At 35.7% G+C, this 12,848-nt stretch overlaps 1 protein-coding gene across 1 annotated transcript in view; it reads left to right on the top strand.

The window, feature by feature from the left end:
- The window catches only part of MMP20 (matrix metallopeptidase 20), a 55,933-nt gene extending 45,128 nt beyond the window's left edge, over nucleotides 1-10,805 (top strand). Inside the window, exons 9-10 of the mRNA XM_065945417.1 lie at nucleotides 9,622-9,725; nucleotides 10,705-10,805. Of these exons, the coding sequence (XP_065801489.1) occupies nucleotides 9,622-9,725; nucleotides 10,705-10,805 (205 nt within the window). The remainder of the gene's footprint in view (nucleotides 1-9,621; nucleotides 9,726-10,704) is intronic.
- The last annotated feature ends 2,043 nt before the right edge of the window (nucleotides 10,806-12,848 follow it).

The raw sequence follows: 12,848 nt of genomic DNA, 5'->3' as shown, positions 1-12,848 counted from the left end.
TTTCCTTCGTGGATACCTCAAGAATGCTGAAATTGGATCTGTTTATTGAAAGATTTTATAGTTAATCAAAATAGAGAAATAAATAATAGTAACAAAAATAAGAAAGATGGATAGATTTCAAAATCTTGTTTTTTAATTTTTTTTTAAAATATTACCAAACTACTGCATTCATGCCCATATTGGTCATGATTACATGTCAAGCTGTGTACTAAGACCTTGACACTCATGACAAGGCACAAAGTTTGCTGTTTCAGAGTGTAGACAGGATTAAGAGAATGTTCATCTCAGCTCTGCCATGTTGGATCATCTTTCTGTTGGATCATTTCTGGATGCAGAAATAGTATCTACTTCACTGAGTTGTGGAAATCAATGAGAGAAATGTGAAATTCCTGTCGTATAGTAAGGACTCAATTCTTATTGGGCATTATTAATGCCCTCAGCAAGTTGTACAGTTGAAAGTAAATGTATAGATAACTAATTAAAAGCAACCCAGATGCCACAAGTGGCCTCATGGGATCAGTGGGGCAGAACAAGAAGGAAATGGCCAATTCTAGCAAAATTGTCCAGAAAGAGTTTTTAGAGGAAGCAATGACTGAGCTTCATTCTGAGAGTTGAGTAGGAGTTTCCCAGACAGGATGGGCAGGGTGTTTTCCAGGCAGAGAGAACAGTTATGCAAAGGCACCGAAGCATGAAAAAGCCTATGTTTAGGAGGAAAACCTCAAGTAGTTCAGTATGATTAGAATGTGGGCTGGGATGAGAGATGTGGCCCAAGGATGGAGATCAGGAAGGGCTTGTGCCTTTCCAGGAGATCAGTGCTAATTTAGAGAAAATAGGGATATATGTAAAGGTCTTAAACAGGGAAGTAACTCACTAAGGTTTTTGTTATATCACTCTGGAAGCAGTGCAGTTATGTTATAGGGAGACAAGACTAAAAATCAGTCAAACCAGTTAAGCCAAAAGGTAGTGGGAAACATCCTCAGAGTGCCTAAGGAAAGAGTCCTCAACCAAGAATCCTGTATTCTGCAAAGCTATCTTTCAAAGATGAAGGTAAAATGAAGACATTCCCAAATAAACAAAAACAGAGAATTTATCACTATCATCTTCCTAACAAGAAGTACTAAAGAAAATTCAAGCAAGTAAACCCAGGCAGTAATTTGAAAATTTGAATCCACAGTAAAAAAAAGAACACCAGTAAGTGCAATTATGAAATTATAAAAGATAGTATAAATGTATATTTCCTCTAATTGTTAAATTAGTTGTATAAAATCATATATATATGTAATTGTATTGTTGGGCCTATAGCATATAGAAAGATTTGTTTCTTTCTGAAGAAAGCAGAGTATGGTAAGTTAAAATATGTATATGGTATGCTCTGTAGCAACTACTAAGAAAATAACTCTATTAAGTGAAGTGAAAAAAATCACAAAAGAAATTTAAATGGTTCTTTGGAAATTTGTAACTAATGCAAAAGAAAGCATAAGGAGGGAAAAGGAACTAAAAAACGTGTGGGATATGTAGAAAACAGAAGTGATATAAATACTGTTATATCAGTAATATTAAATGTGAATAGATTAAGCAATTTAATCAAATTACAAAGGCTGTCATACTGATTTAAAAAGCAAGATGCCACTGTGTACTCAAAGATACAAATAGATTGAAAGTTAAAAGGATGGGGAAAAAAAAAAAATATATATATATATATATATCATGGAAACCATGGCCATAAGAAAGCCAGGGTAGCTATGATATCAGGCAACAAGAAGTATTAAAACAATACTTTTAAGATAAAAAGTATTACTAGGAATAGACAGGGACAGTTTATAGTGAAAGACAGATTATTCTACCAAAAATATAAGACAACCTAACAATAAGGCCCCAAAATGTCTGAAGCAAAGAAATTGACAAAAATGAAGAGAGAAAACAACCTGTGAAATAATCATATTTGGATACCTCAGTTCTTCACATTCAATAATGGACAGAACAACTAGAAAACAAGATCAATTAGGAAAGGAAGATTTGAACAGCACTATAAGCCACCTAGACCTAATAGATATCTATGGAACACTTCATTCAGTAAAAGAAGACTACAGATTCTACTTAAGTGTATGTGGAACATTGTCCAGGATAGATAAGAAGTTAGGCCAAAAGATAAGCCTCAATAAATTTAAAATCATTGAAATCATACAAAATATCTCTTCTGGTTAGAATGGAATTAAGCTAGAAACAAATACCTGAAAAAAACTGGAAAATTTACAAATAAATGGAAATTATATGTCACACTCTTCAACAACCAATGGGATGAAGAAGAAATCACAAGAGAAATTAGAAAATACTTTAAGATGAATGAAAATTAAAGCACAACCTATGTTGATGCAGTTAAAGCAGTGCTCAAAGAGAAACTTCTAGCTGTAAATATTCATATTTAAAAAAAAGAAAGATTCAAATCAATAACTTAACTTTCCACTGAAGACACTGGAAAAAAGAGCACATTAATTCTAACAAGCAGGAAGAAGGAAATAATAAAGATAACAGTGAAAATGAAGTAGAGAATTAACAATTTGAGAAAATCAACAAAGCTAAATGTGTTTCTTTGAAAAGGTAAAAAAAATTTATAAACTTCTCACTAAATTGACCTAGTACAAAAGAGAAAACCAAAATTACTAAAATCAGAAATGAAAGAATGAACACAACCTTACAGAAATAAAATGGACTATACAAGAATGAACAATTGTGTGTCAATAAATTTGAAAGTTTAGATGAAATAGACAAATTACTAGAAAAATACAAAGTGATAAAAAAGTGAGTCATGAAGAAATAGACATTCTGAATAGACTTATAACAAATGAAGAGATTCAATTCATAGTATAAAAATTATCCACAAAGAAAAACCCACACCTACATGTTTCCTAGTGAATTCTATCAAAACATTTAAAGAAGAATTATTGCCAATTTTTAACAAACTCCACCAGAAAGTGGATGAGAAAGGAATACTTCCCAACTTATTGTATGAGGCCAGCATTGCCCTTATATGAAAACCAAATGAAGGCCTCATAAGAGAATAAAACTTCAGATCAATATCTCTTATGAATATGGATACAAAAATCCTCCAAAAATACTACCAAACCAAATCCAGAGACATATAAAAAAGAATTACACACCACAACCAGCTGGGAATTTTTCCCCAAGAAGACAAGGTTGGTTTAACATCTGTTCATCTTATAATAACATCTATATTGATTAATTATATCAATTAATATAATACACTATATCAATAGATTTAAAAATTAAAAACCATAAAATCACCTCAATAGATGTAGAAAAAGCATTTGACACAATCAAACACTGTTGCATGATAAAAGAAAATTCACCAAACAAGGAATAGAGGGAAACTTTTTCACTCAGATAGAAAGCATCTATGAATACCCACAGCTGATATCATCTTCAGTGGTGAAAGATTGGATGCTTTCCCTGTAAAATCAGGAACAAGACAAAAATTTTCATTCTCACCACTTCTGTTCACCATTTTACTGGAGGCTTTAGTCAGGGCAATTAAGGAAGAATGAATGATATTAAAAAATGAATGATGCAGAAGATGGGAAAGAAAGTAAAACTATCTGTATTTGTATGTCATATAATCTTTTACATATAAAAACCTAAGGAACCTCAAACGAAAAAAAAATCTATTAGAACTAAATGAATGAGTCCACAAATTTGTAGAGTACGTATGCAATATGGAAAAATCTAATGTATTTCTACATACTTCAATGAACAATGCAAAAATGAAATTGAGAAAGCAATTCCATAGCATCAAGAAGAAAAATATACTTAGAAATAAATTTTTACAGAAGAAGTGGGAAACTTGTAATCTGAAAACTATAAAACACTGTTGGAAGAAGTTAAACAAGATCTAAATGGAAAGATATCTTATGTTCACGGCTCAGAGTCCTAATGGTAGTGTTCCCCAAATAGATCTATAGACTCAACACAGTCCCTACCAGGATACCACTGGTTTCTCCTTGGAAATTGAGAAGCTGATCTTAAAATCTATTTGGAAAATCAAAAAGCCCAGAATAGCCAAAATATTTTGAAAAAGAGGAATAAAGCTGGATAATTCAGACTTCCTACTCTCAAAACTTACTAGAAAGCAACAGTAATCAAGACAATGTGATACTAATAATGAAAATAGACATATAGATAAATGGAATAAAATTGACAGTCCATATATCTATGATCAGTCGCTTTTTGACAAGGATGCTAAGGCCTTTCAATAGGGAAAGGATAACATTAAGAAGTAAAGCAAAATTAAAAGAATAAACAGAAATTCCAGTTTGTATTTATGTAGTTTGACATGCTGGTAAGATCAAAGAATGGAAATGTCTGGAAGGGAGTTGGATATACAGGTCTTGAATTTAGAGAATTCAGGCTGGATATAAATTTGCATTTCATCATACAGGCAGGCAGTAATTGAGATCATCAGTACTTTTCAACATTATTAATTCTTTGTTCCAGAATTTTCTCATAGCCACTTTCCTCACCTCATCTAGGATGGTGCATAGCAAGTTCATACTATTCTCCCTTCTCTTCATTCCTGACTGTTCTCCCCCCTACCCTCTCTAGTTTAGATCACAAAGATCCCTTCCTCCATGAGAACCATGTGATTACTGGCTAGAAGTGTATTATTAACTTCAAAGGGGATTCCACTAGAAGTTCCACTAGATTTCACTAGAAAGGTCTCCTTGAAGAAACTTCCTGAAACATGTACCATAAATACATGTGTGCATGCTAAGTTGCTCAGTCGTGTCCAACGCTTTGCAACCCTATGGACTGTAGCCCACCAGGCTCCTCTGTCTGTGAAATTCTCCAGGCAAAAATACTGGAGTGGGTTGCCATACCCTCCTCCAGGGGATCTTCCCGACCCAGGGATGGAACCCAAGTCTCCTATGTCTCCTGCATTGCTAGGTGAATTCTTTATCACTAGCACCCCCTGAGAAGACAGTATCTTACATACTTAACAGTAAATTCCTCTCTCTGCTATCCTTTCTCACATTTTCTTTAAGCATTGTTTAGCAGACTGAACTCTCGATTCAGCAGTTCAAAGAAGACAGAATGCTGTTAAATTTTGCCATTCACACAAGTTAGAAATCATGACAATGAAAGCACTAGAAATTTCTAACAAATCTAAGTTCTCAGCAAAAAATTAAACAATTCACAGGTACTTTACCAAAATACTCCCTAAATCCTTAGATTTCAAATGTGCAGAATAAGGTAATATGTATGAGAAAGCATATCAGATATCTACAGCCCTACCATATTTCAGTTACACAGTATTGCTAGTAAAGCTTAACTGTCAATAATGATTTGTTTTATTTCTATACCCATTGATCAATGTTAAATGATGAAACAAATACCCTCAGAGGAAATAAAGATAGTTACTGGTCAATCATTTTTAGTTGGTATTTGGGTTTCACAAACAAGACTGTAGTGGTGAGGAAATGTGTGCAATGCTTTTACCAGGTATCTAGTATACAGGTGGCACTGGTGGTAAAGAATCCTCCTGCCAAAGCAGGTAGATGTAAAAGACGTGGAATCAATCCCTGGATTGGGAAGATTCCCTGGAGGAGGAAATGGCAACCCACTCCAGTATTCTTGCCTGGAGAATCCCATGGACAGAAGAGGCTTGCAGGCTACAATCTGTAGGGTCGCACAGAGTTGGACACAACTGAAGTGACTTAGCACACACACAGTATATAGTATATTTTCAATAAATACTTTCTTAGTATTCAATTATTGATGGTTTATTATGTGTTAGAAATCAAACTATTTTCTTTTTTTCCTCTCATTTCCCATCTGCCTCCTCAACCATCTTGAGAAGTAGGTATTGTTATCTTCATTTCACAGTTAAAAACATTGCATCTAAGAGATCAAGTGATTAAGTCAAGGCCACACAGTTAAAAGTAGTCCATCCAAGGCTATACTTTATGCCCTCTGAGTCCAGATCCAGAAGTCCTTTCCATATACCATGTGTAGTCACTTTTCATTCTCTTCACCATCTATTTATTTACCGTCAATTAAAATAACCATGCCCATAATTCTCATCCTGTCATATAATTTTATTTTCTTTAACTCTCAGCAAAATCCTCAGTATACTATTAACAGTAGACCTTCTAACCTCATTTTTGCTGAGGTCTCTGGACTACCTCCAACATTTTCTAGTACTTCTTTCTTTTTTTCTCAACTTTGCCTACTACTGCAAAATGTTATCCCAATGAAGTGTGTTTAAAAAATTAGGTAAACATTAAACTCTTTGATGATTCAGGATCCCAGACAAAATCACACATTCACTCAACTTTATACTAGCCAGCCAGTTAATGGCTCTTGGGACCAAGTGAAGTGAAAGTCACTCAGTCGTGTCCAACTCTGTGACTCCATGGATTGTACAGTCCATGGAATTCTCTAGGCCAGAATACTGGAGTGGGTAGCCGTTCCCTCCTCCAGGGGATCTTCCCAACCCAGGAATCCAACTGGGGTCTCCTGCATTGCAGATGGATTCCTTACCAACTGAGCTACCAGGGAAGTGAAATCCTCAAACACCTGTCCAAAAACCAACTGATAGATCATCACAAAGTTTTCATTAGTCCACAGAAAAATAAAAATAGCACAATAAAGACATAGGAGGATGTGATCTGGGTCAGTATTATTGGCAAGAAACATCTTTTCTTCTGAGGTTATGTTCTTTCTGCCTTTTTTAGTGTTGAAGTTTCTTTTTTTTAATGAAATGATGATGAAAATAGGTGATAATTATTATTTTGATGGTTAATGGTAATGTTTTTATTTGGTAAAATGAGAAGTAGGTTAACTCTATGTTAACTGTGTAAAGCCGTCTGCACAGTGTCTATGTAAGAGGTCCAAAGGAAATATATATATTATCAGCTAATCTTAAAATGCAGGCTTCATTAGTGGCGCTGGCCCTGGATAGTAAAGAATCAACCTGCATTTCAGGGTTTGATCCTTGAGTCAGGAAGATCCCCTGGTGAAGGAAATGGTTACCCACTCCAACATCCCAGGACCACATGATTTACGTGTCAGAGTAACACTTTGGCATAGATTTTATTGATATTCTTTAAAAAGATATTCTTTGAAAAGCAGTTATAGGGTAAGAGACAAGAGGGCAGAGACGCAGTTTCAGAAAGGGGGAGGAACTATTAAACACCTAAGTGGTAGAAAGGGTGAAGAAAAGAAAAATGATTTCACAGGTTTGCCAGAATTTTTGCCTATGTTTTTATAAATGTAATTGAAAATTAAAATTCTCAGCTGGATATTGCTTGTCCAAAATTTCTGCTGAAATTGTATTTACATATAATATTATTAGCTCCATTATCCTCTGAACAGATAGATATATAAGATTTTAGATGTCACCACTGCCCTTAGCAAACTAAGCCCACACATTAAAAAAAAAGAAAGAAAGAAAGATCACTTTTTCAAATCTATTGGATTTTTCTTTCTGTTGGATTAATAGTCATCATTTTCTTGAAAACTTATTCCATATTATTTAAATGGTTTTTCTATTCTCAAGAAAAGATCTTCACTTTCTCTTTTCATACTTTCCAGATTTCTCAGTATGAGCAGATCCCAATTTGTAATAGGTTTCCCTACACATATTCTTTGGCCAGTCATTTGTTTGGAACTGAGAACACATTTTGCTGTAAAATGATGTAAATGGTGATGAAGTTCTTAAAATCACTCATAAATGTTTAATGAACACAAGGGTAAGGCATAGCTCTAATTATAATAGCTCAGCCCCTCATCCTTTATTTGGGGCAGACAGAAGAGGAGGAGGATATGAAATGCATTTCGCTGTTTTTCCCTGAGCTTAGGGATCAACATTAATCAAAGAATTCAAAATGTCACATTCCCTGATATCCCCCACCACACCTCTCTGTATGTCTACAAACATGCCAAACACCTTTCGGTCACTTTGTTCTTCCTGTTTCATCCCTCGCCCCAAATATTTTAAGCATTAGAATTACCCTCCTCATTCCCTCCAGTCATAGCACCCATTTCCTCAATACAACTGTTTCAGGGAAGTGAGAGAAGAGAACCTAGTAAGCAGTGGTTAATATGTACACAATCGTACTTCCACTTTGAACAAGGGACTTTAAATTTCAAACACTGGAACAAAGCGAACAAGAGAAATCCAAGCCATGGGAGAGGCAATATGCCAGCTGTCCTTTCCCTCCTCTCCTTTCCTCACTACAGTCCTGACACCTTGCAACACTCCTCCTGATAGCATAGACATGCCCTGTCCTCACTCCTTACTGGCACTTCTGATGACAAGCCATGGCAGTGGCTTCCATTTTTATTTGTGTAACTCACATAGCTTGGGTTTCCCCTCGGCCTGCTGGAAGGTTCTAAGCACTCTCCTGGAAAGGGAGTTTGGACTTCTAGGAGTTAACTTCCACTTCTCTCCTCAACACCCAACGAAGCATCTCAACCACAAGTCAGTTTCAACCTGAATACTTCCTTCCCGGGGTTTGATCCACTCAGTATCATGAGAGCTCTGTCCCCTGCCTGTGTAGTCATAGCCATATGAGAGGCACATTTCAGGAGAAGGCGGTTGTGATCTGCTGCCATAGGAAACTCCCAGTGGCCCAGGCACCGGGAGAAACTGTTTGACCTTCTGGTGGGAAATGAGTAGGGCGTCCACCTAGAGAATGTCCCCACTGGGAGCTCCATGCTGATGAAGAAGGGACTTTCTCACACTTTAAATGAAGTCTTCTTGAAGGGAAGAGAGCCTGCTCTGCCTACACGCTGAGCTCATCCAAGTCATACTGGTTCATATGAATCACCGTCTCTTTACAAGGGATAATTTAGAGAGATACTAAAGAGATGTATTAACCAGTCTTTAGAGTTATTGCATGGTAGTTGTGAATTCAGAAAAAGAAACCTAATCTACTTTTTGATTAGTTGTGTAATCTTTCTAGGAAACAACTAGAATGTTTTAAAAGCAGAATATCTGTTATTCCAGACTTTCTCACTTCTTGTCTTTATCAATTGATCATTCACACATTTGTTTCTTCATGCATTCATTCATCGTGCACTATTTGTTCAATCCCTTCTCTACAGAGCACAAAGCTCATTAATGAAAGCCTCCATGAAGGGCTTTCAACTATTTGGTGAGCCAGGAAATTCATACATGGAGAGTAGGGGAGAAAGAAATTACAACGGTAAAAAAAGCACTAAAAATAAGTGCAGATTTTCCATTGAAAAGCAGTAATTTTTAATTATAGAAATATCATCTTATAATTCTAAACAATGTAACTAAGTCTAAACAATATATCTGGCAATTTGCTAAAGAAAATGTGTAGAGAAAATGACTCCCAAACTAGTGGCCAAAGAATCTCTGCAAAATGGGCAAGTAATGGCAGAATATGTGTGTGTGAGAGAGAGAAAAAGAAACAGAGAGAGAGAGAGAAACAGAGATACAGAATAACAGAGAAACAGAGCAAGATCTAAAGTAAATCATAAGTCAACCCTGGCTAAATACACCTGACTAGCGTGGTGCCTTCTGCAATCAATGAATACCTCATGTTTACATTATTTATGAAATAATATTTCTTACAGTTATGATGAGCGAAAAAGGAAAATGGAAAAAGACTATCCAAAGAGTACTGAAGAAGAATTTTCAGGAGTCAATGGCCAAATAGATGCGGCTGTAGAATTAAATGGTGAGTGTTTCCTTAGAACACTTTCTTTGTAGAAATTGTAACAATTTCTGGGCTTTGCTTTAACATAACTGAAAATGGATTTCAGAATGGGAGTCCTTGGTTCTTATTTTTTGGGACCCTGAGTCCCTTATAAATTTATTAACCAGATTAACCATCAGAAAGAGTATAAAAAGTCTGCCATTATGGGTCTCTCTTTACAAATGCAAAGTTTTAAAAGTATAGCTTCAGTCCATTAGCCAGTTACATCATAAAGGCCATCCAGTCAAAATTACCTTTTTCGTCTTTAAAATGTACACATTCTCAACCTTCCCATTGAGAATAAATGCCTTTCCCCATTCTATCACCCAACTTCTGAAACTTGACACGTAGCTATGAAAGTTGAATTGAACTGGGTTGAATAAGTTTAATTGAATCTTTGAATCAGTCAGTCAACACATTCGTCTTGAGTGGTTAGCACAGAGCTGGACACTGTCGAGAAATGCAAAGGCAACTTTGGAATGGTTACTCTCTTTGGGAAATGCCCCTTCATCCAACTAGATGAAATTACAATCTATAATTTAGTACTGAATTGGATGGTAGTCTTCCCAGTAATTGCAAGAGGTGATCTGAGAAAAAAAAGATCAAAACAAGCATCAGTTGGTATAGATTTCATGGTGGGACTTCTGCTGGGTTTTAAAGAACAGCTAATTTTTTGACTCGGGAAAGCAAAAGTGGGGGGTGGATTTCCCCGATAGGAAAATGAGGAGAGGCACAGAGCGCCCCTGCATGGCAGAGAGAATGGTGAGAGACGACTGGCAAGCTAGGGGTGTCCGATTCCAGGGCTCAGAGAGAGCTGGGCTGAGGATTAGCCAGCTGCCCCCTGGCACATTCCCTGTTTCTCTTTGGTGCCCCCTCGAGAAAGTTACAACTGCAAGGCCATCCCATTTATAAATTTTCAAGTCATTTTCAGTAACCATAATTTCAACTTTGTCTCTTTTAGGCTACATTTACTTCTTTTCAGGACCCAAAGCATACAAATATGATACAGAGAAGGAAGATGTGGTTAGTGTGCTGAAATCTAGTTCCTGGATTGGTTGCTAAATAGCAAAGTCTAGTCTTTCCTAAAGAATGAAGATGACTGAGAGCTGGATCTGAGGACTGGATCTTAAGGACTAAATCAGAACTCAGGTTACATATTCTTCCCGAGCCTTCAATTCTAAGGGTAATTTCGAATTCATTGAAAATAATTATGCTTCTAAACAGTTTCTCAGTTTTGGATTCAGAACTTTAAACCAAATGGGAAATTATTATCAGCTTCACGCAAAATCAGAAGCAACATGGTGCAACTCTTCAGTTAGATATGCATCATTTTTTTCCTCACTAATACACTGAGGCAAATTGATCAGTTTGGTTTTTATTTCCAGGAAGAAGCCTATTTGTGGATTTTCTAACATGTATTATAATTCTTTTAGTAGGAAATAGCATTACCACACAAATTATATTAATTCTAAACAAGCCTTTTTGGTCTTAACATTTGTTATGATGAATATAAATGTATCCGTCGTTAACCATATCACAGATTACATACTGTATAAGTTTTGTTTCTCATTGTTTGTGTGTGTGTGTGTTTGTTTGTTTGACTCTATGTGTGCTCACTGGTCTTTGAAGTAGGTTATAATGGGCAAATCTACTCAAATGGATTCTTATACTAGGTAAGAGATGGGCATTTTGCAACAACAAGAAAATTTTTAACAGAAGCCAATAAAAATGTTGTATAAGATCAATCCAGTATTTCTCTTTAGTTAATGGTTAGTTAAATAACACACTTTGATAACAAATTCTGTGTACTTTATAGAAAACTCAAACCTTGAGATAGTATCATGAATATTCAGACTTAGAAGAAATAATAGTAGTTCACTGTTTTTTCTCCTTCCTGAAAATAAAATGCCCTCAGTGAAACTGTCTTTAATCCTTCTAAGAGGGCCTCTTCTGACTAGCTTTTCATCTGGGGAAGTTTGTCTTTTGCTTTAGTTTTTCTTATTTCAAGCTAAATTTTTTTTTCTACCTAGTCATTAGTATAGATAAAATATTGCTGTCATTCTTATTTTTTTACCTTATATTTTAGTAGTTCTACTTTAAAAAACTGATAAATTAAATTGAAGATGATTTAAGATGATTCGAAGAAATGAAAAAATATCCCATATTCTTAAGATTGGAAGGATTAATATTATTATTAATATTATTAAATATATTAAAATTAATATTATTTAAATGTGTTGGGCCCTACCCAACACAAACTATAGATTTAATGCAATCCCTATCAAATTACCCATGACATTTTTCACAGAACTAGAACAAATAATCTTAAAATTTATATAGAACCACAAAAGACCCAGAATTGCCAAAGCAATCCTGAGGGAAAAAAATAAAGCTAGAGGCATAACCCTCCCAGACTTCAGAAAATACTACAAAGCCACAGGAATCAAGACAGCAGGGTACTGGCACAAAGACAGAGGTATGGATCAATGGAACAGAATAGAAAGTCTAGAAATAAACCCACACACCTACGGTCAATTAATCTTTGTCAAGATAAGAATATATAATGGAATAAAGAAAGTCTCTTCAGCAAGTAGTGTTGGGAAAGCTGGACAACCACATATAAATCAATGATGTCAGAATACTTCCTCACACTCTACGGGATTCCCTAATATCTCAGTTGGTAAAGAATCTGCCTGCAATGCGGGAGGCCCCAGTTGGATTGCTGGGTTGGGAAGATCCCCTGGAGAAGGGATAGGCTACCTATTCCAGTATTCTTGGGCTTCCCTTGTGGCTCAGCTGGTAAAGAATCTACCTGCAATATGGGAGACCTGGGTTCAATCCCTGGGTTGGGAAGATCCCTTGGAGAAGGGAAAGGCTACCCACTCCAGTATTCTGGCCTGGAAAATTCCATGAACTTTACAGTCCATGGGGTCGCAGAGTCGGACATGACTGAGCGACTTTCACTTTTACACCCTACACAAAAGTAAACTCAAAATGGCTTAAAGACTTAATTAAATATAAGATATGACACCATAAAACTTCTAGAAGAGAAAACATAGGCAAAATATTCTCTTACATAAATCATAGCAACATTTTCTTAGTTCA

This window comes from Muntiacus reevesi, chromosome 9, assembly GCF_963930625.1.
Source record: "Muntiacus reevesi chromosome 9, mMunRee1.1, whole genome shotgun sequence".
In the NCBI taxonomy this organism is placed as follows: Eukaryota; Metazoa; Chordata; class Mammalia; order Artiodactyla; family Cervidae; genus Muntiacus; species Muntiacus reevesi.
The sequence above is the reverse complement of the archived record's forward strand: the minus strand, read 5'-3'. Positions and strand labels throughout refer to the sequence as shown.